Source organism: Nansenia antarctica, assembly GCF_963989245.1.
Source record: "Nansenia antarctica genome assembly, chromosome: 14".
Lineage (NCBI taxonomy): Eukaryota > Metazoa > Chordata > Actinopteri > Argentiniformes > Microstomatidae > Nansenia > Nansenia antarctica.
In genome coordinates, this window is record NC_137684.1 from 14,035,931 (window position 1) to 14,062,776 (window position 26,846).

Genomic DNA, 26,846 nt, shown 5'->3' on the forward strand with positions numbered 1-26,846 from the left:
CTGAACCTTATGTACCCTAGGGTAGTCATATTGCAGATAGTGTTATTGCACATTCATTTAAAGTGTCGCAGTTTGCAGGTTTGAAATGTACACATTTGTGTGTTTCAGTATTACACTTGATTTCAATCTAGTAGCTGCCATCAATTTGTCTAGATTGTAGATATAAGGCCGGTTTCGCAAACAAGGCTTAAGCCTAGTCCTGGACTGAATCACACTTTCAATGTAAAAGCTCTGTTGATGTTACGGTCAGATAGGGAACCCAAGCGCAGACACAGACAGAGACAGGTTAAAGTAAAATAAAGTATGATTTATTTTAGGGAGTAGGCAGAGAATGGTCGTAGGGCAAGCGGGGGGTCAGGCAGGGGGCGTAGTCAGCAGGCAGGCAGGGGGTTTAGGCAGGAGGGGTTGTCGGCAGGCAGGGGGGTTAGGCAGGAGGGGTAGTCGGCAGGCAGGGGGGTTAGGCAGGAGGGGTAGTCGGCAGGCAGGCAGGGGGGTTAGGCAGGAGGGGTTGTCGGCAGGCAGGGGGGTTAGGCAGGAGGGGTAGTCGGCAGGCAGGCAGGGGGGTTGTTCTTCCGAATCTTGATGATCCTCTCTTTCCCCCTCTTCCTCCTCTTCTTCTTCAGAATCATCAGAATCGCTTCCCCTTCCCCTTCCCCACAGTTGGCATAACACCTGAAACACCTGGAAACTCAGGGTCTGACTGTGGATTACAAAAAGGTGTTCTGTTTATTTAGCATTCAGGATATCACTTACTTGAACTTAAATACATTTGTCCATGATTGGGTAGCAATGAAACTCATTGTAGGTCTATCTATTGTATGCATTTAACTGAACAAAACAGTGCTACAATACTTGCAAAAATATAATGCTCACATCCTGCTTTGTTTCCTCCCTCTCTTCGTCCTCATCATCCTCTTCCTGTTCTTCCGAATCTTGATGATCCTCTTTCCCCCTCTTCCTCCTCCTCTTCTTCAGAATCATCAGAATCGGAAGAATCTTGAACATCCTCCTCGCTTCGAAGGAACTTCCCCTTCCTTTTGCTCTGCTGTTCTACCGCACGCTCGCACATGGTCCTCCTTTGATGGAGGTCTTCTGGCGTGGCATTGGCCTGGTAATATTTCGCACCAGTCTCCGCGTCATGGCACATAAGCTCACTAATTAAATTAGTTTTCTTTTTCCCATAACAACGCCGGGCCTGCGACAAAGATACAATGGTAAATGGACTGCATTTACTGCATTTCTGGTTGCTGGGCGAGGACTCTACCTCCTGAGTCACTGCCACCCAACAAGTTCATCAATTAATTAACCACATTCCAAAATATTTAAATAAAAACTAGAAATGTTGGCTTACATTTGTTGCCATTGATGCCCTGAGCTGGCTAAAGGTGGGCTTGCCTGGTAGGCCCATCCTGGCCCACTCCTGCCGAAAGTATTGCGGCAGCCTCGTGCACGGGCCGCCGGCATTGTTGTGGAAGAAATACTTGGAATGCCGACCATTCATTTTCGGGCGGAGAACCAGGTATGCCTTCAACCAGCCTATTTCTGTCTCGTTGAGTGGCAAGGGGGCACCACCAAACCGCCTCTTTGTCTTGTGTTCGTTTACCTATTAAATAATACATTTGGGTTAGACTAAAGAGCTACCACGAGCTACCAATTAGTTACTACTAGGAAATTACCAGCAATTACCATTACTTACCGGTAGTTAATAGTAGTAGTTACGGATGCTTTTATATATTACAAACACAGACAATGTCAATACACAGGCATAGAAATGCATGCCGTCCACCAGACAGGCTGAAAGCTAAGCTGTTGGACATTATGTTGGAAAAGGTGTGCTTTCAATGACCAACCACTAGATGGCCCTAGAGCTCCATATAACAAAGTTGATACTTTTTGGCACTTCTTTGCACATCACATCACTCTATTATTCACTATAGTATTTTATGATACACATAACCATACATTCAGTGAAATTAACCATTTCAACATTTTACAAATTGAAATTAACATGTTCATCATTGTTCTTACTTTATATTTGGTGGTCAGGTAGTGCTGCATGGTCATGGCATGCTTGACCATCAGCTGGGTTATTACCGTGCTTTAAAGTGGTACAGACAATTAATTAGTTTTTTCTACCGTAAAAGTGTACATGTGTCAATGGTATATTACATAACTCGGATGCAATATGGAGCAATAGAATGGAATGGAATCATGTGTTGTATGCCATACCAACAGGCTTTAAGCCATACCCATTCACTCATATAGCATCCAACATGTGTAATATAACATAGAGAAATGTCCACTTTTAAGGTATTAGTCCCTATCAATAATAAACATTGTGGGCTCACTATATGCACACTACAAGCTATCAGTGCTGGTAGTCAGAGAGAGAAGGAGAGCATTGTGAAGAGGTGGAGCACTGGCTCAGTGGTAAGCACTGTGCCCTCACAGCGAAAATGACCCGATTCACACCCTGGTTTGATTCTCACCCTGGCCATGCCCTTTCTGTGTGTTGTCCTTTATTTAAATAGGTGATCACATTGAGATCGGAATCTCTTTTTCAACTGAGACCTATATGCATACGTAAGAAGAGTCATTTCAATGCCTATAAAACGCCAGGGACTAGTAACATAAAAGTGGATGTGTGTCTATTGTATATTACATAAGGTGGACGCAATATAAAATGAATACAAAATGTATACTCACTCTTATGACCTCGCGGCCATCTGAGTCCACCTCCCGGTTCTCCACCTCCTCCACTGTCATGTTTGTCAGTACCCCTGTCCTATGGCCAGTTAAGGCCAAGAGGTACCCACTCAGCAGGCCGAAGAAGCGTTGTTTGAGGTTGGTATCTCCTTGTAGCACTTTCATTTTCTCTGCAGAAAGCACAAAAACAATAAATCATTTGTCTCCACCCTACCCCTTTGTCCAGCACCAGACTGTAAAGCAATTTATGAATTTAACATATGAAGGCCCATTAAAGGTCTGAAGGACCATCCAAGATGCCTGTGCATAATACTAAATATTTTTTTTCAAGTGGAAACCGTACTTTTCTGAGAGAGTAGGTCCCAAAGCACTTGTGTGCCAAATTTGGTGCTTGTATCACCAAGCGAACTATTATGTCATTAATCTGCTGCACTACCGCCGGGCCTGGTCCCGCAGCTGCTGGGCGTACAGGGAGGGGCGGCCGCCCTCAGAGCTTCTAGTCGGAGCTGGCAACTCCATTTAATCAAACACGAGTGTCACACAAAACGTAATACGGCACGTCGTAAAGTCCCAACTGTCGTAAAACTACAGACGTAACAGGCTGAGCCCCAGCCGGTCCCGGATCGCCTCGGCCACGATGGTGTAGCTCCGCGTAGCTGTCCGTCTGGTCTTGCTGTACACGGGCAAGGTGCGCCGCCACCTGGAGTAGTGCCTCTGCCATCCTCTTGGGTGCGTGTGCCGACCCCCTCTCTGTGCCCCACGTTGGGCGCCAGATGTAAAGGTCTCTAAGCACAGAGGGAGGTCGACACAGAGGAACTGTTGCAGAATAGGTATTTATTTATGCCTTGCATAGCTCAGCACCGTCACTGACGTGCTGAGCGAGTCTTTAAAAATAATAATCCAGCGCACTGGGAACTGCGCCGCTGCATCCCCTTTCGGGACTCGTTCAGTTTGCCCGGCTCTCTCTCTCTCTCTCCCGGTCTCACGGTTGTCTCCGAGCAGCAGGTGCCTCCTGCCGAGGGAACAAACACACACAGGTTAAATAGACCAGTGGGATAACGAGTCTGATCACTGACACCTGTCCGTAATCTGCTCATTAACCCCCTCACAACGGCAGTCTGGCTCCCTCTGCAGGCCAGAACGCGCCATGCTCCCCACATCCATACAGTAGCTGGTCCATACAGTAGCTGGTCCATACACTAGTTGTGTCCATACAGTAGCTGTGTCCATACACTAGCTGTGTCCATACAGTAGTTGTGTCCATACACTAGCTGTGTCCATACACTAGCTGTGTCCATACAGTAGCTGTGACCATACACTAGCTGTGTCCATACACTAGCTGTGTCCATACAGTAGCTGGTCCATACAGTAGCTGGTCCATACAGTAGCTGGTCCATACAGTAGCTGTGTCCACAGGTAAGGGTCACCGGATCCTTCAATCGATCCAGACAAATCGGGCATCTGAATTGGTCCTCCTCTCCAAACATTTTAGCTGCTCCCATTTTGCCAACAGTCTATACACAAAGTAGGAATTATATCAATTTTGAGTTTTGAACAATTAAATGTAGAGCTGAGATCGACGCAAATGTGCCTCAACATTGAATGTGTGCTGTGAGATGTGCTGGATATTGCAAAGCCTAACCCTGGCCTAGTGGACACTATAGGAAAACACATGATTCCAATAGATGGCAGTGTTTAAGTAGGAAATGAACTCGCCTGGCCCAGAGACACAAGCCAATGTTTGTGTGTGTGTGTGTGTGTGTGTGTGTGTGTGTGTGTGTGTGTGTGTGTGTGTGTGTGTGTGTATGTGTGTGTGTGTGTGTGTGTGTGTGTGTGTGTGTGTGTGTGTGTGTGTGTGTCTGTAGAAGCTGCTTTTCTTCAGATACAATACACTGTTTAAGAATACATAGATAATACAGTTTATTCCATTACATTAAATACATTTACATATACTTATATATACAGTATATATACTCACAGTTTTAGAACACCTCAAATCACTCAACCAAATCACTCAAAATTGAGTCCATCTTAATGCAAGGATAATAGTTGATGTTATTTTGGAATTAATATCTTTGTTTTTATAGGGTCTCTCATTTGCGAACAGACCCTAGCTTTCTCCACCACTACCTATAATAATTACATATTACATAATAATTACATATAACCAATAGTTACCTTTTCATGTCCTCCCATTAGGGGGCGGGGGTTGGGGCAGGGGAATGCAAGACATGCTATTGGATAGATAGATATTGGATAAACTTATAATTCTATTTACTCATTTCAAAGCTGATCTATCCCTTAAAAACACAAATTCCCAGAGCAATCAATTATGATTTCATTTGCGAAAAGACCCTAGTTTCTTTGCCGAGCCAGAGCCCATGATCTGGCTAGCCAGACATGAAACAGACTGAACTCTACTACACAACATCCAAATCCTATTTGTTTATATAAGGTGTTACAGACAGAAATATATCAGTCTGTCAAATATACTGTATCACAGTCTGTCAAATATACTGTATCACAGTCTGTCAAATATACTGTATCACAGTCTGTCCTTAGCTACCTCCTCTTTCCTCCTCCAGAAGATCCACCTCAGTCCTCCTCTCGGGTCCTCCTCCATAATATACTCCTCCATAGATGCATCCTATCGTCTGTTGCCTTGAAACTAAATAACAGCAGGGTTTTATTACACACAGTCAACGGTCCAGTCAGTATTATAAGACAATATGATCAACTATGAGGACAACCCTGTGGTCATCATTATTAAGGCTGCCCATGTTGCTGTTGTTGAGTATGCTTGGTACTGAAGCAGAGGCTCTGTAAACAAAGAATCACTTGACAACCCAGAGAAGGACGGGAGATTTCCACTTGATTTCAATTTGGACAGAGAGAGTATGAAATATGTGGTGAGTAAAGGTTTGAATATTCTCTGTTCTATTTTATTCTCAAAACATAGTTCATATGCACTAGTTCGAAAGTGCATAAAGCCTATGGAATACTGCAAAGGGAGAAGAACAATGTAATGTGGACACAATGTGGGCAGTGATGACGGTTAAGAGATGCATTTCTTATTTTTTTATATGGCATGCCCCTTTAACATCATATTGTTCGATTTCAAATCCAAACGTTTGGTGTATTGAGCCAAAAGAAGGAAAAATGCTTCACTGTCCAAATACATATGCAGGGCACTGTAAGATATAATGAATAATACAATATTGGATCCAGTTTGTACGTTTTTCCTCAGAACCAACTTGCTGTCAATATCTTCTCCACTTCCTCCTCACAGTAGCCATCCAGCTGCTTCTTCAGTTCCGCCACCATCCTCCCCACAGCCTGGGTTAATGGTGGTACCAGGCAACTCCTCTGACACATCATAACCACAGAGGCCCTTGTAGTTCTGTAAACCAAGAGGAAATTCTATCTGGACACAGTTATACAGGAGGAGCCTCCACCTCTGCTGAGATATTTTTAAAAATGTATAACCGATCCTCTGTACATGAGAGCTGCTCCATCTCAACATCTCTCCTCCTCAGCTCAGCGACCTCCTGCTCCAGACCTCCTGCTCCAGACGCTCCAGGAGTCCTTCAGCCTGACTTACTTCAACCTTCTCCTGGACTCTGATCAGCTCTCTTTACTTCAGTGCCTCTTCTCTTAAGGGAGTGGATCACCGCAGCAGATATCCTATCACTGTCCTCCACTGCTGCCCTTGCAGAATGTTTCAGTGACATTATAGACTTGTTGAGCTGTTTTTTAATGTTGGAATATTTGACGTCTACTTGATACAACATTCTGCAAACAGACATAGCCCTGCCCTGAGTTAGAACAAACTGTAAAGAAAGTTAATACACTAAAAAGAAAAATGAAACAAAGTTGCTGACTAAATCTGAATTTCCGAGAAGAATTTCCAGTGATCATACTTTCTAGTGAAGAAGTAGACTTCATCTGTTTCTAGGCAACCAGCCATATACTGTAGCATAGAAGATAGGTAACCTGGGTCTCTACCTGTTTCTCTGCTGCAGCTGAGACTGTACCATGGCCTTTATGAGCATCTACTGTACATAGATAACAGATACATTGATTATTAGTCCGGCAGTATATCTCCAGCAGTTTGCCATGAGGACAGCATATCCCAGCCTGAAGTTGTTCAGTTGTTCAGTTGTTCAGTGGCACCAATAACCTTGTTTTTTCCCGGGGTTTAGGTCATGGTGAAGTTCAAGGCAGTGGTGTAGTCTAGTTTTTTCTAGTGGGTATATTGTGATTTTTCCCTCCCAGCCTCATATCGTTCATTTTGGAACGCCATAAAAATAAATCTGCAGTCCCTGTCTAACGTTATATATCTAACATTACATAACATAACATTACAAGGTTATAAGGTTGATCTGTGCATGATAGTGCTGCATTTTGACATATTTCATGTCGCATTTCCCCCTGTTGATGGTGTATGACGCTATAGTCAGTCCCAATGGTCCAAAAGTCAAGTGCTTCGTAACACAGACAGGGTGAATTTTATGAATGAAAGTGTGAAAGTTCTGTCACAAAACGCTGTTACGTATCCTCACACATTTTTAAGTGGGTATACGGAAATCCTTGGCCTTTCCTAGTGGGTATACGGCGTAGTCCTGCGTATCACGTAGACTACACCACTGGTTTAAGGTGACTCTCACAATAAGTTGTGTATCATAGCCCACACCCTGTATTTTTGTATTTTTGTATACTATCACTATATACGACATATTTATCATATATGTATCATATGTATCATAGCCTGTAAAATTGCACATTGTATATAATCTCAATGTATATATACCACTGCACATATACATCCAGTCACCATTGTATGTCATTGCACATCACGCTACCATTTGCACTTTACTGTATAGATGCTGTAAATACTGCTACTTATCACTGCAATATAATTGCTATTTGTTGCACTTCTGGTTAGATGCACAATAATTTCGTTGCATTTTCTTGTAGCCTACTATGTAATGACAATAAAGTGAATGTAATCTAATCTAATCTGTCTGCCCTGGGGGCAGCTGTACACATGCTTCTGATCATCTTGATCCCAGCAGTCCTTAATACAGCCCATACAGTAGCTGTGTCCACAGGCGGTGGTCACCGGATCCTTCTATAGATCCAGACAAATCGGGCAGCTGAATTGGTCCTTCTCTACAGACATGTTAGTTTGTAAACTGGACTGTACACAACATATTTGTACTACCATTGTACTAACACAACACTTCTAGCAATCAATTGAATTTCAACCATGAAACAAAGAATGATTGACCCTTTACTGTGTCCTCCAGTCACAGTGGCAATAATTGTTCATATGACTGATGGTTGAAACTCAGTTGATTCTAGAGGTGTTGTCTAGTACAGTGGTAGTGGTTTAGCCTTGGAAATTATATTGAGTACAGTCCATTATGTGTCCGCTATACAGTACAGCAAGGTTAATTTTGATATTACGAACCCTTAAAAACACATATTATACATTGAGGTGATTATATGTTTATATATATGTTTATATCAACTCTACCATAATGCATGGCATGTCATGTATAAAAAGATCAATACCACAATACCTATTGATAACGGCGAAGAAGAGAAGAGAAGAGAGAGACAAGAGAAAAGAGACAAGAGACAAGAAAAGAGACCACAAAAAACAACAAAGATACACAAGATGCCACCAAAAAATGAGAACCACAAATGTAAGTATTTACTTCGTTAATGAAGTTTGTGAAAAGTTATGACCATGGTATTGTAATGTCCAAATTGTAACTATATACGACTGTCGCATCTGGCAGGCCCATGCAGAACACGAGTTCGTCAGAAAGCAATAGCGTTGGTTCTTTCGATTCTGAACAATGATACAACTATGATACAACAATGTTCCATCATTAGGGACTCCGGAGCAAACCAGAGATCTCATCCATTTCAGGAGTGAAAACGACAGCAATTTTCTCAAAAGCAAAGCGGCCTCGAAAGGCCTTTGGGAGTGAGTCATTTGTTTTAAAGTTTCTTGACTGCATACAAACGTCTATGTTTTATTATAGTTTTTTTTTACATTGTGTTAAGATCATTTTAAAGCCTATAATTAATACACAGATTACAGATATAGCTCTTGGTTTCTATGGTTGATTATTTATATAAACTCAACTTGATGGGTTATTTTGGAGTATAGAGTAATGTATAAATGCTGATTTCAAATAAAGGAATATATTTTATGTCATGCCAAATGTCACCATCAGATGGCGCTCAGTCCTGTGGGAGAGAGAGAGCCAGCCAGCCAGCCGTGAAATAAGAGAGATTGTTTTCCCCAAAATATCAGTTCACGAAGAATTTAAATAAAACAATAAAATAAAAATAACCATAACCCTAAATATTGAAATAAGTATATTTGACGGGAGAAAATACCCAAATGTGAAACCCCAGCAACAACCCGTCATCTCTGTTGTGACAGACATCAAAGTGGTTTTGATAAAAAACGGGCCGATTGCGTCACAGTGATGAGCGTGACGTCACGGAGCGAAAACGACATAAATACCGGAGGTTCTCAGTCAGTTGTTCAGTCAGTTGGGAGTGGAGGAAGGGGGAGGGAGGGTGTGGAAGGCACCTTACCCCCCCTCCCGTCCCCTCTCGGCAGGCGGTGTTACTTTAACTCATTCCCCTTAGGGAGGGGGGAGTGGAGGGAGGCGGAGGGTGAGGGTGAGTGTGAGGGTAGTCGGATAGATTGCCGGCACAGAGCGAGACTCAGCCTTGAATGGCAGCTTGCACCCTTGTGGCAATTTTGGTGTCTTGCCCTCACCCTCACCCTCACCCTCCGCCTCCCTCCAATCCCCCCTCCCTAAGGGGAATGAGTTAAAGTAACACCGCCTGCCGAGAGGGGACGGGAGGGGGGGTAAGGTGCCTTCCACACCCTCCCTCCCCCTGATTTCATTTTGCGTGTCTGTCTGTACGCACAGAGCCACACAATAAAACCCGCTATCAATTGGAGATCACCTGCTCTTGTCTTCACTGGGAACATAAGCAGTTATGGAACTAAGTAGGAATTAGAAGGGTAAAAGAGAACTGATAAAATATGAATAAAACATTAATAGAAATATGTAATAAAGATAATTTTAAAAATAATATTATAATACAGTATGACATCACAAAGACACGTGACCGGTCTCTTGAGCTGAGGGACATGATTTGTCCAAAACAAACCCAACCAATTATAATGTGTCGTAGCTTTATCCGTTTATTTGGTATTTCTAAATGCTTAAACAAGTTTAACGTGTGCGCTTTTATTTTGATGAAATCTTCACTGACAAACATTTGCATCGACCGGAAGAAGGTGGGCGGAGATCCACTGTTGGAGCTCAGAGAACACAGACCGATGGGACTGGGTCACACTTCACTTTGGGCTTTGTGAACGAGACGAGTGAAAGGTTATGGGTGTGTTCCAATCCTGCAATTAGAATAGGCCTATATTATGGTTATACCCCTCGCAGGGCACTACACAGTGTATTCAGCCATTTAAGGGAGAGTCCAATGCATATCAGTAAATACATATGTTAATTTCGAAGTGGCCTGCAACGTGGGTGTAACCGTAGGGAACAACAACAGGTGTACATTATACATGATGAATTTAACAACTTCTCTACATTAACCTCGTAACCCCCAAGCTATTGCGCACAGCGTCAACCTGGAATAACAACGACTCAAACCTGGGCTTAGTGGGAGTGCATTTACTGAGTTGAACTTGTCCGTTCGTATGTCACATACATGTATCTCTGATACCACTGGGACAAATAACATGTTAATGAAACTTAGCTGATTGACGCGTCTTGCCATACAAATGCGGAATGCGCTACAAATTACAATTAGCCTACTCTGATTGGTATGGTAGAAATGTTGACAAAACGTAGGTGAATTGTTGTCTTGTTATAGAGATTGTTAGGAGCTTCGAGGTGACGCGATTGTCCTTTATTTAACTTGTGATGGTGCAGTTAGTGATAGTTTGTTATAATTAAAAACGGAATAATAGGGTGCAAAGAGGAGAGCGCGCCCCAGACCGCACCCTTTGGGCAATAGACTGTTTTGAAGTAATACTGTCAAATCCTTGAAATGAATCAAATAAGCACTACAAGCTCCGGTAACTTTTCAGCCTACTAAACTCTTCAAATAAATGCAAAATGCTAAAAAGTAATTTTTAAAAATTAAATGTTTAAATTGACATATTCGTCTATTACTTGTCATTTTATATAGGACACATATAATGGACTGTATACAAATATTGTGCCTTCATCATGGCTAAACTTTAGTACCAATCTACTCAGCAACACTTCTGGAATATGGAGCAAGTCTATGGAGCTATTTTAGTGCCAGCAGAAATTGAATTGTATTTGACAGATTGAATTGAATATGAGCACAAATTGAATTGTATTTCACAGATCTGAATTGTATTTGACAGATTGAATTGAATCTGAGCACAATTTGAATTGTATTTCACAGATCTGAATTGTATTTCACAGATTGAATTGAATCTGAGCACAAACTGGGTTTTTGGTGAAATTGTCATGTACTTTTTCTTGGTGATATTGTGTTTTTCTTTGATGTCTTACAACCCTTTAAGGTTTGAACTTAACCGAAGGTTGCTCAGCAACCCCAAATACATTTTTTGACACTTTTCTATGAACTTCAAAAATGAAATGTCAGCTAAATGTCATTTCAGAAAGGATTAGTGTGACCTTACTTCAACATCTACGGTGGCCTATATACGCCAAACTAATTGGTCTACCCATTCAAAATGACAGCTAATTACATTTCACTACACACTGTTATGTGATATTGTACCTGGGTTGCAGACGGTATTAGTACCATGGCATAGTGATTGCAGCATCATGGAATAACGCTTAAACGCCAGAGGTTAATGTCAGAGACTGCTGCCCGGGGTTATTGCTGTTCTTGGAGAATTGAAGAAGTCCTGCAGGATTATGTTTCTAAAGTACTGACTATTTGCCTGCCAGTACCCTAAGGGAAGATGTGCTTTACAATGTTCTGGAAAATAACTTAATTCCTATTAAAAAGAGGGAACTGTTTGTACAAAAGATGTAAACATGATACATGATGTACTGTGCGATTTTACTACAAGAAACATTTGGTAAAATGCATTCCATTCATAACCTACCTATTTGACTTTTTTGGAGAAGAGAGATTTCAGAAATATTACTGTAAATAATAAATGAAGTTATTGTACGTGAACAAGACTACTTTGTTTTTGATGAGAATGAGAATGATGAATCCTATTTGGTAAAAGCAATTTATTTTCATTAACGCAACAGCTTTACACTTGAATCACTTTTTTTTTAAGACCGCATGTAGAACTTCACATACATGCCTTTCAACAGTACACATTATTTAGCTAAGAACAATGATTAAAGACTTTGTAGAACTTTTAATCAAAATGATAGTTTTGTCTTAGTACTGGATATTAGAAAGTATCCGTATAAACCCTTCCTCACATATAAGGCCGGTTTCGCAAACAAGGCTTAGGCCTAGTCCTGGACTGGATCACACTTTCAATGTAAAAGCTCTGTTGATGTTACGGTCAGATAGGGAACACAAGCGCAGACACAGACAGAGACAGGTTAAAGTAAAATAAAGTATGATTTATTTTAGGGAGTAGGCAGAGAATGGTCGTAGGGCAAGCGGGGGGTCAGGCAGGGGGCGTAGTCAGCAGGCAGGCAGGGGGTTTAGGCAGGAGGGGTTGTCGGCAGGCAGGGGGTTTAGGCAGTAGGGGTAGTCGGCAGGCAGGCAGGGGCTTAGGCAGGAAGAGTAGTCGTTAGGCAGGCAGGGGTCAGGCCGGTAGGGCAGGCAGGCAAGAGGGCAGGTAGGCAGGTAGGAGGAGGGCAGGCAGGCAGGTAGGAGGAGGGCAGGTAGGGCAGGCAGGCAAGAGGGCAGGCAGGCAGGAGGGCAGGTAGCAGGAGTCCGGTAGGGGTACTGGGGGGTAAAGGCAAAACAGGGGTAAGTAGGAGGCAGGTACAGGCAGGGTAGTAAATAGGTAGGGGAGCTGGAAGCGTATCTTTAGGGTAAGCTGAAGCTACGATCTGGCAGAGAAGTGAAGGCTGGAACGGGTCTTTATGCAGGGCTAATTATGAGGTAATAGTGAACAGCCGGACAAATCGCTCACCTGAAGCCACTCCTTCCAATTAGAGTGAGAGAGAGAGAGAGGGAAAGAGAGAGAGGCACTGCTATGGAGGACCAAGTCCGCCAAAATTAACAATAAATATATAGACACATAAATGAATGTATGAACAAATACACATACAAATACACACAGTATACCGCAATACATTTCTATATGTATTTATTCTTTTCCACATTTATTCTTTCTTTTCCACATTCATTCTTTCTTTTCCACATTGTTTTCCACATTCATTCTTTCTTTTCCACATTCATTCTTTCTTTTCCACGTTCATTCTTTCTTTTCCACATTCATTCTTTCTTTTCCACATTCATTCTTTCATTCTTTCTTTTCCACATTCATTCTTTCTTTTCCACTTTATCAGTAATGTATGCAAATATATGGGGGCGTATCTTGCATGTTGTCCACGCCCCTACGCATTTTCATTGGTTGATACCACGCGTGACGTATGAAAGCAGGGACACTGTTATTACCACAGACGGGTAGAGAGTCTATAGCCCCTTTCTCTCACAGCGTCTTTCTCCCTGTAATTTCCATGGAATCCCAAACTATGTCTATGACATCCCAAGCTATTCCCGTGTTGTCCCCTTTCACACATGTCGGCAATGGTCTATACTAGTCCATCAGCACTGTATGGGAGAACTTGGTGATAACCACAATACCAGTTGACTCAATAACGCTCCGTGCACACCGCGGACCGTGACCCACCGTTCTGGCGCAACCTGGTGGGATGGACTTGACGTACTTCAACGTGCGATGCAGATGCAAAGCTCTACTCGTGTTGCTAGCGAAGTTTCCCACAGAAGTGGGGGAAAAAACGTCAGATCAGATATATAAACGGGTTATTTTGATAAACTGGACACATTTTGTGAATATATATGGTTACTTTCTCGCCTGAAAACAACAATAAAATGACATATTAACACTTGTAGAGCCAAATTACAGATTTTAGCCAATGGCGGCCAAAATTGAGGATTTAAAATCTGAGGCGAGAGCTGAGGGCTTCATCACGTCTCGCGCAGTATCAACCAATGAAAATGCGCAGGGGCGTGGACAACATGCTGCATACATTACTGATAAAGCATATGTAACAGAGTTGGGAATGTATGTTTAGCTGTGGTGAATGTAGATGAGTTTCGCCGTGCTTTGAGCAGCCCTGGTTGTTGTTGGAGCCCCCCTTTGGAGTTTGGGTGTACTGCAGGTCTGCACGTTCTTTGTCCTTCTCTTGTTGCCGTACTTGCGGTGGTGCGTCAGAACATGGCCGCCACCTTAATGGGTATGTGCGTGATGTGAAATGCTCCTCGTGTTTTGTTGTTTGTATGGAGAATCTTGTAATGTAGGGTGAAGGTGTTGGTGTAGTACTGTGCTGTTTGTTTTTACATGTATTGTGATGATGTGATGTATTGTGATGATGTGAAACAGAACATTTATTGTATGTTGTTTTGAACGTGCAGATTCACAAGCAGACCAGAGAAGAATTGTGTTCTATATGTCTTCTCTGCAGGTATGTCGCTCCACATGTTGTTTGTAATTGTTATTTGTAATGTTTGAGGGAAGTTTGTGTTCTTTCTGTGAACAAATTGTCCTGATGTGAAATGTACATAGACGGTGGTGGGAGAACATGGCCGCCACCTTAATGGATTCACAAGCAGACCAGAGAAGAATTGTGTTCTATATGTCTTCTCTGCAGGTCAAATAAACGAATTAAATGAAAGAAGTTTGGCTGTTTGACCATCGTTACACTGGTGCCGTGACCCGGATCATCTCAAGATCAGCTGAACGCCGATCTCCGTGGATGCTGCGTGGATGCCAGGTCTTAGTGTGATAGATCAAGTGTGGTCAGAGTATTATAGTAAATGGTCATTCAGTCTGAGGTCTGTGATTATATCAGTTTAAAAAGTGCTTTGATTGTTTTGGTTTTTATGTCCTGCTGTAACTTTATATATTTTTTTAAACATTATTATTATTATTATTTTTTTCATTCAGTAATATTACACAACGCAAGTCTGTACCACTATGGCTCAGAGGCCAGGTTTTAATGATGAGATTTTTGCCAGTCCAGTGTTGCCTATGGGGAGGGGTGCATGGGGGGCATGTCAGAGCAGAGCAGACAGTGCTGTCATAGACATTGACAGTGCTGTCAATAGTAGGGAGGTGGGGTGTTCCCAGTTGTTTACTGACAGTGGTAGAGGCACAGGGTCAGGTCAGGACCCAGGTTGTGCTGCTGTCGGACAGTTTACAGGGGAGGCTCCTCCCACATCCACACCCAGTGTTAATGACACTGAAGCTCTTCATCACCTTTCAGACATGATGGGTCAGCTAGGTGCTCAGATTGGCGAGTCCATTGTAACCAAGTTAATTTCAGCTGGTGTAGTTCACTCAAGTAGTATGAGCAGTGCACACCTCAACTGCACATCGCCTCCAGATCCTGTAACTGATCCTAATGTTGTTAGACAGGAGGTTCCGTGCGTTACTGTGAATGTAACATCAGACAGGGAACCACCAATGTTCCGAGGTGATAGTTCTGATAAGTGTTCAGTCCAGGACTGGATTGACATGTCTAAAGCTTATCTGAGAAAGCAGAAATGTCCAATGCATGAACAGGCTGAGGAGATACTGGCAAGGCTGATGGGTAAGGCAAAGGATGTTGTGAGGGTTGGTTTGCGAAGCGATCAGACACTTGATGTGAAGCAGAACCCTGATCTCATCTATGATATCCTTCTCAAGTACTTCAGTGATGTGTCATCATGCCTCCCGTTGTCAGATTTCTATGCCACTCTACCCAGACCCAATGAGAACCCTGTAGACTACTGGTTGAGGATCAACAAAGCAGCTGATGTAGCTGGTGAGGGCCTTCGCAGACAAGGTAGGAGGATGGAGAACGTGGGTGAAGAGGTAGCACGGATGTTTGTCAGGCATTGCCCGGACTCTGGACTATCCCGTATTCTGGAATGCAAGGCTATTGAGGAGTGGAGCTCACGAGACATACAGTTGAAGATTGATAATTATCAGAGAGAGCTGAGAGCCTCTGGCAGGACCGGTAGTTTTGTGCCATTGAAGAGCCATGCCACCGCCCTCCACACTGTGCAGTCTCATCCAGAGCCTTCGATTCAGTCTGTGTCTGAGCAGTGTTCCACCCAGTACCCCCCTTCTCCTGCCCATAGTCCAGTGTACCACACACAGTGTCCGCCTTCTACCCTCATTCCTTCCCAGGACCATGCTTTAGGCCAGCTTCCGTGCCACTCCTCCGCGACTGCTGTGGCCCAGAACACTCAGCAATCTGAAGACAGGATTCTTGCTCGCATTATGGAGAGGCTGGAGCAGATGATGGGGAAAGTGCAGCAGCGTGACAGTGCTCCTCGTGGCGGAAGATACCAGGGTGGCGCCCGTGAGAAGGCCTGCCGAGTCTGTGATGACAGTAGACACACTACCATCTCACACTGCATGTCAGAGAAGCTGTGCTTTGTCTGTTTAGCCCCAGGTCACACAAAAGTTGAGTGTCCCACCAGGTCGTCCCGAGCACCTCAGCCTCAGGGAAACTAGGTGGCCTGTATTCAGAGGGAGAAAGTATAGGTCGCCAAGTAAACTCCCATTGTGAGGACGAATCTAGTGCTGAGACAGTGTATATAGCTCTCAAAAACTCAAGTGATAACTCTGAAGATATTGTTTATCAGAATACGCATACAATTAGTGGTAGTGACAGCCTTTTCTACACACCTGTGACAGTTGGTAATACAGTGACTCTAAATGCTATGCTAGACAGTGGGTCTATGGCTTGTACAATGAGTAAGACGGCAGAGGGAAAGCTTAGAGAGGTTGGAGTTGCTACAGAGCATAACCAGTTCAGTTCAAATGTGGTGCTTGTTGGCTGTGGTGGTCGCCGTGTCAAGCCTGAGTCAGCTTTCAACGTGGAAATGGAGGTGTATGGCTGTAGGATTATGGTTCCCACTCTGGTAGTTGAAGGCCAGCATGATGAGTTGATACTAGGCACCAATGTTATTAAATATATCCTCCGGCAGTATAAGCAAAGTGATGGCTACTGGAAGGCTGTGTCTACGCCCTGTCCTGCTGGCGATCCAGAATCTGAACAGTTTCTCTCGATGCTCGCTGGTCTGAACCGTTGGCGAGGTGACGTCATACCTGACAAGATAGGCACAGTCAGGTGCAACTCAGCCGTGTGTCTTGAGCCTGGTCGGGAGTACCTGATGTGGGGCAAGCTACCCAAGTCCACTATTGTGTCTCCTGGTAGCGCTGTGATGACAGAGCCCACATCGTGTCGCTCAGCTCCAAGAGGGGTTCTGGTGGCCAGAGTTGTTACTCCTTTGTGGGGAGACGGATGGGTTCCATTGAAGCTGATCAACTCGTCCGACAGGCCCGTCTTGGTAAGACGCAATGCTAAATTGGCCGACGTCTTCTCCTGCATTGCGCTCGAGGACATGGATGAGACCGGACCTGCTGAGGTCCCACTACTCAGTTGCTGTCAAGTAACCCCGTCCAGTGAAAATGCGGCCCGCACTGTTGATGAGGAACTGAAGTACATGGGATTGAGTGGGCTCGACATACACTCCTGTGACGTGTCTGAACAGTGTAGAAGCAAGATGGCTGACCTGGTTGTGCGCTACAAGGACATCTTCTCACGCCATCACCTGGATTGTGGAGAGGCAAAGGGCTTCATACATCGCATTCACCTCTCAGATCACAGGCCATTCCGGCTCCCATTCAGACGAGTGCCCCCCAGTCAGTATCAGAAGTTGCGCCAAGTACTGAGTGAGATGGAGGAGAAAGATATAATCAGGAAGTCAACCAGTGAATATGCATCTCCGTTGGTTCTTGTATGGAAAAAGAACGGAGATCTCCGTATCTGTACAGACTTTCGCTGGCTGAACAAGAGGACCCTGAAGGATGCTCACCCTCTCCCTCACCAGGCCGACTGCTTAGCTGCACTTGGAGGTAACTCCTTGTTTAGTACTATGGATCTAACCTCAGGGTTTTATAACATGCCACTACACGAGGATGACAGAAAGTACTCTGCCTTTACAACACCTATGGGCTTGTATGAGTATAATCGCCTCCCGCAGGGCCTCTGTAATAGTCCTGGGAGCTTCATGCGTATGATGACTAGCATTTTCGGAGACCAGAACTATCTGAGCTTACTGGTTTATCTGGATGATTTATTGGTGTACGCCCCTGATGAGAGGACAGCTCTGGAACGCTTGGAGATGGTGTTCAGTAGACTGCGTGGTCATAACCTGAAATTGGCCCCCAAGAAGTGTTTTTTTCTCCGGAAATCCGTCAAATTCCTCGGCCACATAATTAATGACAACGGTGTGTTGACTGATCCCAGCAAAGTTGAGAGCATCGCAAAGATGACAAGTGCTGACCTGATGGAAGCGGACGGTGTAACCCCCTCACAGAAACGAATCAGATCTTTCTTGGGGTTGATCAATTATTACCAGCACTTTGTGCCTAGCTTCTCCGCTATTGCAAAGCCTCTCTTCTCTCTGTTGACGGGCCAGAAGAGAAAAGGGAAGGTGAAACAGTCCAAACAAAGGTCACAAAGCAGGAAGTTGAAGGTTACTGACTGGACCCCCGAAACGGAGCAGGCTTTCCAGAAGCTGAAAACGGCGCTGGTTGAGACGGCTGTCCTGGCTCACCCTGATTTCAGCCGTCCCTTCATGCTGTCAACGGACGCGTCCCTTGATGGCATCGGTGCTGTCCTGTCGCAGATCCAAGAGGGTGAAGACCGAGCGAGGCCAATCGCATTCGCCAGCAAGTCCCTCTCTCAGTCTCAGAGAAACTATCCAGCCCATCGGTTGGAATTCCTAGCCTTGAAGTGGAGTGTCTGTGACAAGTTTAGCCATTGGTTGAAGGGGCATGATTTCACTGTTTGGACGGACAATAATCCATTGACTCATATCATGACGAAGCCCAAGCTGGACTGCTGCGAGCAACGATGGGTGGCTAAGTTAGCGAGCTATAACTTCGACATCAAGTACGTGCCAGGCCCACAGAATGTTGTCGCTGATGCCTTGAGTCGTGTGCCTTTCGTCAAGCAGAGAGTCAGTCACAGATTACTTGAAGAGCCCTACAAGAATCTCCTCTCCGAAGTCCAGGATGTGTCGAGTGCTTCTGTACAGGACGCCTTCCGGTCGTCCAATGATAGTGGTGACACTCCACGCCAGGCAGAGAGTTACGCTCAAAGTGTCCCATCACCTCTGCATGTCCACGCTCAGTCTATGGAGATGGATGAAGTGTCTGTTGTTCTACAGTCATATGACGATCTGTGGGAGGTCGGAGCAAGAACGCGCGCTGTAGCAGTCTTGCACCATTTGCCTCAGTTAGTCCCAGGTGGTCAGGACTCACTTCCTGCTTACAGTGAGAAGGAACTCCGGGATGAACAGCTCAGAGACAGGACTCTCTCTCGAGTCTTGTACTATGTGGAGAGACATCGGAGACCCTCCAGGAGAGAGAGAGATAAGGAATCAGTCACAGTCATGAGGTACCTGAAGCACTGGGAGAAACTTGTTGTGAGCAATGGGATACTCTACAGAGTCTCGAGGGATCAAGTCGTGAAGTCAAAACGCCGCCAGTATGTGGTTCCTGAGTCTAAGAAAGTTGAAGTTCTGAGAGGTGTTCATGACCATGCTGGCCATCAAGGTCAGTTCAGGAGTCTTGGCTTGGCCAGACAGAGGTTCTTCTGGCTCAACCTCGACAGAGACGTAAGAGACTACGTCCGTAACTGCCAGCGGTGTATTGTCAGTAAGACTGTTGAACCTGCTGCGAGGGCGCCTTTGCAGAGTATCACATCAACCAGGCCACTTCAGCTGGTTTGCATTGATTTCTGGTCAGCGGAGGACTCAAGGAACAAGTCAGTTGATGTGTTAGTTGTTACTGACCATTTTACAAGAATGGCCCAGGCATTCCCCTGCAAAGATCAGTCAGCCAAACAGGTGGCGAGAGTTCTATGGGACAAGTTCTTCTGCGTCTTTGGGTTCCCAGAACGTATCCACAGCGACCAGGGAGCTAGCTTCGAGAGTCAACTAGTGAGTGAGCTGCTCAGAGTCTCCGGTGTCAGAAAGTCGCACACAACCCCGTATCACCCGATGGGTAACGGTAGTGTGGAACGTTTCAATAGAACTCTCGGTAACATGATCCGAGCGCTTGAACCAGAGGCAAAAATCAACTGGCCGAGGCGTTTGCAAACTCTGACGTTCATGTACAATAGCACAGCGCATGAGTCAACTGGCTATGCACCTTTCTATCTGATGTTTGGGCGTACTCCTCGTCTCCCTGTCGATATACTCTTCCGGACAGTCCTGAATGATCCAGCTGTGGTCAGCTACGACAAGTATGTGATGTCTCTCACGAAGGATCTGAGAGAAGCTATGGTCATAGCCCAGGAACATGTCATAAAAGAACAGCACCGTCACACAGAGCTCTACAACAGACGAGTAAAAGGGCCCACCATTGACGTCGGAGACCGTGTGCTGTTGGCGAACAAGAGAGAGAGAGGAAAGAGAAAGGTGGCTGATCGTTGGGAGTCTACTGTATACACTGTGGTGGATAGGAACTCTGAGACTCACACATATAGGATACAAGACACTGTCACTGGACGAGAGAAGGTAGTCCACCGTAATCTATTGTTGTTGGTGAACTTTCTGCCGGTGTATGATACGAGTGTGATCTCTGACCCAGTTTCATCCCTGTCTGCTGTTCATACATCAAATGAGCCAAGTGATATGTCCGTGTCGGAAGTGGAACAGGATTCCTTGCCTGGGGAAGTGAGTAGAGGAACCGCGTTCGAGTCGGAGAGAGTGGATTCCTGTCCTGGGAGTGAGGGAGGGGAGGTTGAAGACATGGAGTATGGGGGAAGAGCTGTTCGGGAGAGGGATGTTCCCTTGACTGTTCCAGAGCCCAAGGATCCCAAGGGAAGAACCCTGGAGTGGGTCACCCAGTTACCATTCCCTGACCACTCACGGACAGAGGCTACTAACACTGTAGTGTCTTCAGTCTCGTTTGCCCCTCAGAGGGTTCCCGAGCAGATGGCTGAGGAGCAAATGGTAGATCAGTCCATTAACTCTGATTCTAGATTTGTGGTTAGCGCTGATGATTGTACTGATGTTTCTGGTAACACAAATCAGACAGATGATGCTAGTGACACACAGCGTACTGACACTTTAGCTTCTGTCACACAGTGTGAACATCCTAGTACAGTCACACAGGTCAAGTCCAAGTTTGGTCGCCTTATCAAACCAGTTGACAGATTGATTTATACTATGTCAGGACAAGACATTATTCAAGACACTAAGTCAAACATTCGAGCTGTTTGCAGGTCAGTGTTCCAGGCTTCCCACAGTTAGATAAGCCGAAGCTCAGTTCAGTGCATGTATACACTGTGCACACTGACATCCTATGACATATAGGTTTGTTCGTTATTCTGATTGTTTCATAAGAGGTTGTGGCCTCTTGAAGGCTAGTAATACACAGTGAAAATAGGGTCTTGTGGGGTGTAGAACACATCCTACCGCCAGTAGTTGGTTGGAGAGGTAGTTTACCTCTCTTTCCACTTCATCCTTATAGGATACTTTTCAAGTTGGCTGTCCTGTCCTTTGGCGGCCCTATGTAATAGTGTAAAAAGTAAAAAGTAGTATTTAAATGTATAGTTGCTGCTCAAGGTTGGCGAAATTCAGGGGAGGTGGGTGTAACAGAGTTGGGAATGTATGTTTAGCTGTGGTGAATGTAGATGAGTTTCGCCGTGCTTTGAGCAGCCCTGGTTGTTGTTGGAGCCCCCCTTTGGAGTTTGGGTGTACTGCAGGTCTGCACGTTCTTTGTCCTTCTCTTGTTGCCGTACTTGCGGTGGTGCGTCAGAACATGGCCGCCACCTTAATGGGTATGTGCGTGATGTGAAATGCTCCTCGTGTTTTGTTGTTTGTATGGAGAATCTTGTAATGTAGGGTGAAGGTGTTGGTGTAGTACTGTGCTGTTTGTTTTTACATGTATTGTGATGATGTGATGTATTGTGATGATGTGAAACAGAACATTTATTGTATGTTGTTTTGAACGTGCAGATTCACAAGCAGACCAGAGAAGAATTGTGTTCTATATGTCTTCTCTGCAGGTATGTCGCTCCACATGTTGTTTGTAATTGTTATTTGTAATGTTTGAGGGAAGTTTGTGTTCTTTCTGTGAACAAATTGTCCTGATGTGAAATGTACATAGACGGTGGTGGGAGAACATGGCCGCCACCTTAATGGATTCACAAGCAGACCAGAGAAGAATTGTGTTCTATATGTCTTCTCTGCAGGTCAAATAAACGAATTAAATGAAAGAAGTTTGGCTGTTTGACCATCGTTACACATACATTACTGATAAAGCGAAAGACAATGTTGTTTTCACCTAGCTATTCACATAGAATAGTTTGTCTTTGTCATTGTCAGATGTGTATGCAAATATAGGGGCGTATCTTGGACGCACTCTACGCATTTTCATTGGTTGATACTGCGCGTGACGTGGTAAAGCACTCAGCCAAGATCCAGGTACTAACACGGCCCAACCCTGCTTAGCTTCCGAGGTCGGACGAGATCGGGCGTATTCAGGCTAGTATGGCCGTGAGCAACAGTACCATGACCCAAAGCATCCATAACACCCAGCCTGGAACATTGTTGTTGATGTAACTTTATTAAATATGCGGGATAAAGCACTCTATTTGTGGGTAGAAAATGCACAAGGTGTCCTGCTTGAAGGGAGAAGTGTTTTTTCAATGAATTCTAACTTTATTGGGGGCATATGGCACTCTATATTGGGGTAAAAAGTGAATTGGAACTGCTGCTCTCATTCGATGTAGGCCTCCATAAATGGCTAGACGCTGCACTCTTGTGGGTGAAAATGGTAGTGACAGCCCAGCACAACAAAACATCGATAAGACCCAGCCTGGAACTTTGTCAATGATGTAACTTTATTAAATATGCGGGATAAAGCACTCTATTTGTGGGTAGAATATGCACAAGGTGTCCTGGATGAAGGGAGAAGTGTGTTTCAAAAGAGTACCTGAACATTTCATTACCATCTGGGTGGGCAAACTCTAGATGCGATTTTTTTATTCCTATACATCCCTAGAAAAGTCTGGGGAAATGCCTATTTTAAGTAGATAATGTATAATTTGTATATTTAAACTTATTAAATATTAAATATTATATTAAAACAATTACTAAGTAGCTAAGTAAGCAATCTAGCTGACTATGACTGGAAACGAAGTACTATCCAGTTAGAATTATAGAAGATCTAGTTGTGTTTTCCTGCTAGTCTCGCTGCCTGGGTTTGAACAGACTTGTGGTGACTAAAAATGGCTTTAGAAAATGCCTTTCCACCAAAGAATATATATATATATATGCCATATATATGCGATATATCATACCTCCACTATGATTCATATGCCCTAACCCTTTTTTTTTATTTTAAAAACATGCTATGAGTGGAAATTAGAGTGTCTGCTCTCGGCTGAGGGCTTCATCACGTCTCGCGCAGTATCAACCAATGAAAATGCGCAGGGGCGTGGACAACATGCTGCATACATTACTGATAATGCATACATTACTGATAAAGCATACATTACTGATAATGCATACATTACTGATAATGCATACATTACTGATAAAGCGAAAGACAATGTTGTTTTCACCTAGCTATTCACATAGAATAGTTTGTCTTTGTCATTGTCAGATGTGTATGCAAATATAGGGGCGTATCTTAGACGCACTCTACGCATTTTCATTGGTTGATACCGCGGGTGACGTGGTAAAGCACTCAGTTGGATTACCTGAACATTTCATTACCATCTGGGTGGGCAAATTCTAGATGTGATTTTTTTTATTCCTATACATCCCTAGAAAAGTCTGGGGAAATGCCTATTTTAAGTAGATAATGTATAATTTGTATATTTAAACTTTAAAATTCTGAAAACAATAAATGTACCCATCCATGGGTTTAGGGTTAGGGTTAGGGTTATACATTATATATAATTTGTATTGTAATCTGTAAAATATACAGACTTTTCCAGAATAGAAATATAATCAGTAAAAACTAATCTAAAACTAATCTAAGCAAGCCTTTAGAATATGGATAATAACACATACAATACATACAAATCTTACTTACTCCTCTTACTGTAGGCTATTGTCTTTATATAATGTGTGCATATAATGCACTTTGAATTGCCCTTGTAGTATGAAATGTGCTATACAAATAAACTTGCCTTGCCTAAACCCTTTTGGAAGGTTTTGTTTATGTCCAGGTTTCACACATCTCTGTAGTTACATGTTCAGTGAGTGAGTCTAGTTGCTGGTGACCGCTAGGACCATAGGCAGATGCCTTGTTGGTAAGTAATTTGTTCAAAGCAAAAAAACAAATAACGTGTGTGTTTACCCCCTCAAATAAATTAACTTAGCCCCAGTCAGATCCATATTTAGAGGTAAGTTACCTCAGGTAACTTTAGCTAGCAAGCTAGTTTAGAGTTAGTGGTAATGTTTATCTAGCTAGTTACTAAGCATCCTTATTACATTTATTTTGAACTTATATTCTCAATTGACTTTCACATTGATCTAATTACAGTTTTTCCCAATTGCTAAAACACAAAAGCCAATTCTCTAAACCAAATGACCAGTTCTCTAAACACATTTAATAAAACTAGCTCCCATTTGCCAAAACCATAAACACATTTCACATGAAGACACAATTCACAAAACACAATCCTCCTTTTCTCATAAGTCTAAACACATTTTGTCTTGCTAAAACACAAGTTGCAAAAAACTCTGCTCAAATTCTCAAATTAAAGCTCATGTGATGCAAAATGCTTGCCACAGTCAGCAACATTTGAACACAATGAACACACCTAGCTTCATTCATTAAACATAACGACTCAAAATTTAAGACACTTGTTGCAAATGATTGTGGTGTGTGTGTGTGTGGTATAGTTCCATAAATAAATTTAAAAAACATCACACCCTGAACATTGTTTTCAGTGAGTATTGTTGTGTGTAATGGATCCTCTGTAGTGTTTGCATTGAGTTGTGATACAGTACAGTAGTGTACATGTTACGGTACATGTGGGAATACAGTACATGTGGGGAAACTAGGGTTAGGGTTAGGTGCTAGGGTGCTAGGGTTAAGGTTAGGGTTAGGATTAGGGGTAGGGTTAGGGTTAGGGTTAAGGTTAGGGTTAGACATGCCAGCATGTACCAAGTCACCCTAGCACCTAACCCTAACCCTAGTTTTCCCACATGTACCGTATTCCCACATGTACCGTAACATACATACTGTATTTTCTGTAGATTTACATATTGTTCATATGAAACACACACACATCTATGAATGCCCAATACTCTTCAGTGATATATTCTGAGAACAGATACTGTAAGGTTTCTAAAAATGTGCTTTGGCAGTTGTGAAAAAAAAGAACATTCTCACACACTGAACATTGTGTTTTCAGTTGTTTTGTTGTAGTCTGTAATGATGCATATAGTGTTTACATTTTTGCAGGCTTTGAGCAGATGTTTTGGTGTGAAAGTTTGAGTTTTGAAGAGAGAAGGTGTGGTTTTGCTTATGTAGCTTTAGAAAAGTGTGTTGTGTTTAGAGTTTTGGGAAAATGGAGGGAAGTTTTGTGAAATGTGTTTTAGCAATTGAGAAAAACTGTATAATCAAAGCTGTAAAGAAAATACAGGTGATGAACAAGAATAGAAATGAAAGAACCAAACTAAGATTTAGTTTTTGCCAATAAAGTTTTTGCCAATAGCTATGAAATACATCTCTTAAAAATGTCTGCAAATGCTGAATCACAAAACACGGACGGAATGTACACTATTTTCACTGTCACTGTCAAAATACAGTATTATGTCTGAAAAATCTCAAATAATTCTGAAATAACACTGGCTACAATTGTGTGTGCATGGGTATGCCTGTCTACACAACACATGAAGCACAGAATGTGACAGTGTGTGTACCTCAATTGTACTTTTTGAAGTTGCTGCATACTTTCTGTACAGAGCAAGAACATTAAGAAATGGTCACATCTAATGTCTTCCCTGGCAATGCATCTAGTCTATTTCATTTCATTGTATATATTCTGCTAATATTTTCTAGACATGTCAATATGATTACTTTAAATAGTGAAAATACCACCGCTCATCCCTTATCAGACTTTGCTGAGGTGCTGGAACTGAAGAGTATCAATAGAGTGCAAAATAACAGTCACTCAAACACTGTGCAAAAAAACTGTTAAACCAGCATCCAAGAGCATCCAAGAGCATAACCAGTGTTGAAGTACCCGTGCCAGAATAAGAATGAACAAATGCATGCCTTCGGATGTGTGGCATGAAGGTCGCTTTTACCACGTCACGCGCGGTATCAACCAATGAAAATGCGTGGGGCGAGGACAACATGCAAGACACGCCCCTATATGTGCATACATTACTGATAATCGGGGAAAGAATGAAAGCATGAATGTGGAAAAGAAAGAATGAATGTGGAAAACAATGTGGAAAAGAAAGAATGAATGTGGAAAAGAAAGAATAAATGTGGAAAAGAATAAATACATATAGAAATGTATTGCGTTATACTGTGTGTATTCATTGATGTATTTGTTCATACATTCATTTATGTGTCTATATATTTATTGTTAATTTTGGCAGACTTGGTCCTCCATACCTCTGAGCTTAAGTCTGGACATTAAACTCAAGAGCTGAAAGTCTTCAAGTCTCAAGCAAGTTTATTCATCAAACTAAAGTTGTGTAGTCAAGCACAGAAGCCGCCATCAAATAAGAAATATTACCAAAACATGTCTGGATACTTTTTTTTTATTGTGAAGTTTTTAAAAACAAGCAGTAAAAAGTAAAAAAGAAAAGAAAAAAGAAAGAAACATACAATATAAATATATAAAAAAATATTAAAAAAAAAA

At 43.1% G+C, this 26,846-nt stretch overlaps 1 protein-coding gene across 1 annotated transcript in view; it reads right to left on the reverse strand.

Moving 5' to 3' along the window:
• Positions 1–3,138: 3,138 nt before the first annotated feature.
• The window catches only part of LOC308169870 (DDB1- and CUL4-associated factor 15-like), a gene marked incomplete at both ends in the record, with an annotated part of 43,764 nt that continues 20,056 nt past the window's right edge, over positions 3,139–26,846 (reverse strand). The window contains 4 exons of the mRNA XM_080544602.1: positions 3,139–3,212; positions 3,300–3,491; positions 3,693–3,718; positions 5,994–6,106. Coding sequence (XP_080400728.1) covers positions 3,139–3,212; positions 3,300–3,491; positions 3,693–3,718; positions 5,994–6,106 — 405 coding nt within the window. The remainder of the gene's footprint in view (positions 3,213–3,299; positions 3,492–3,692; positions 3,719–5,993; positions 6,107–26,846) is intronic.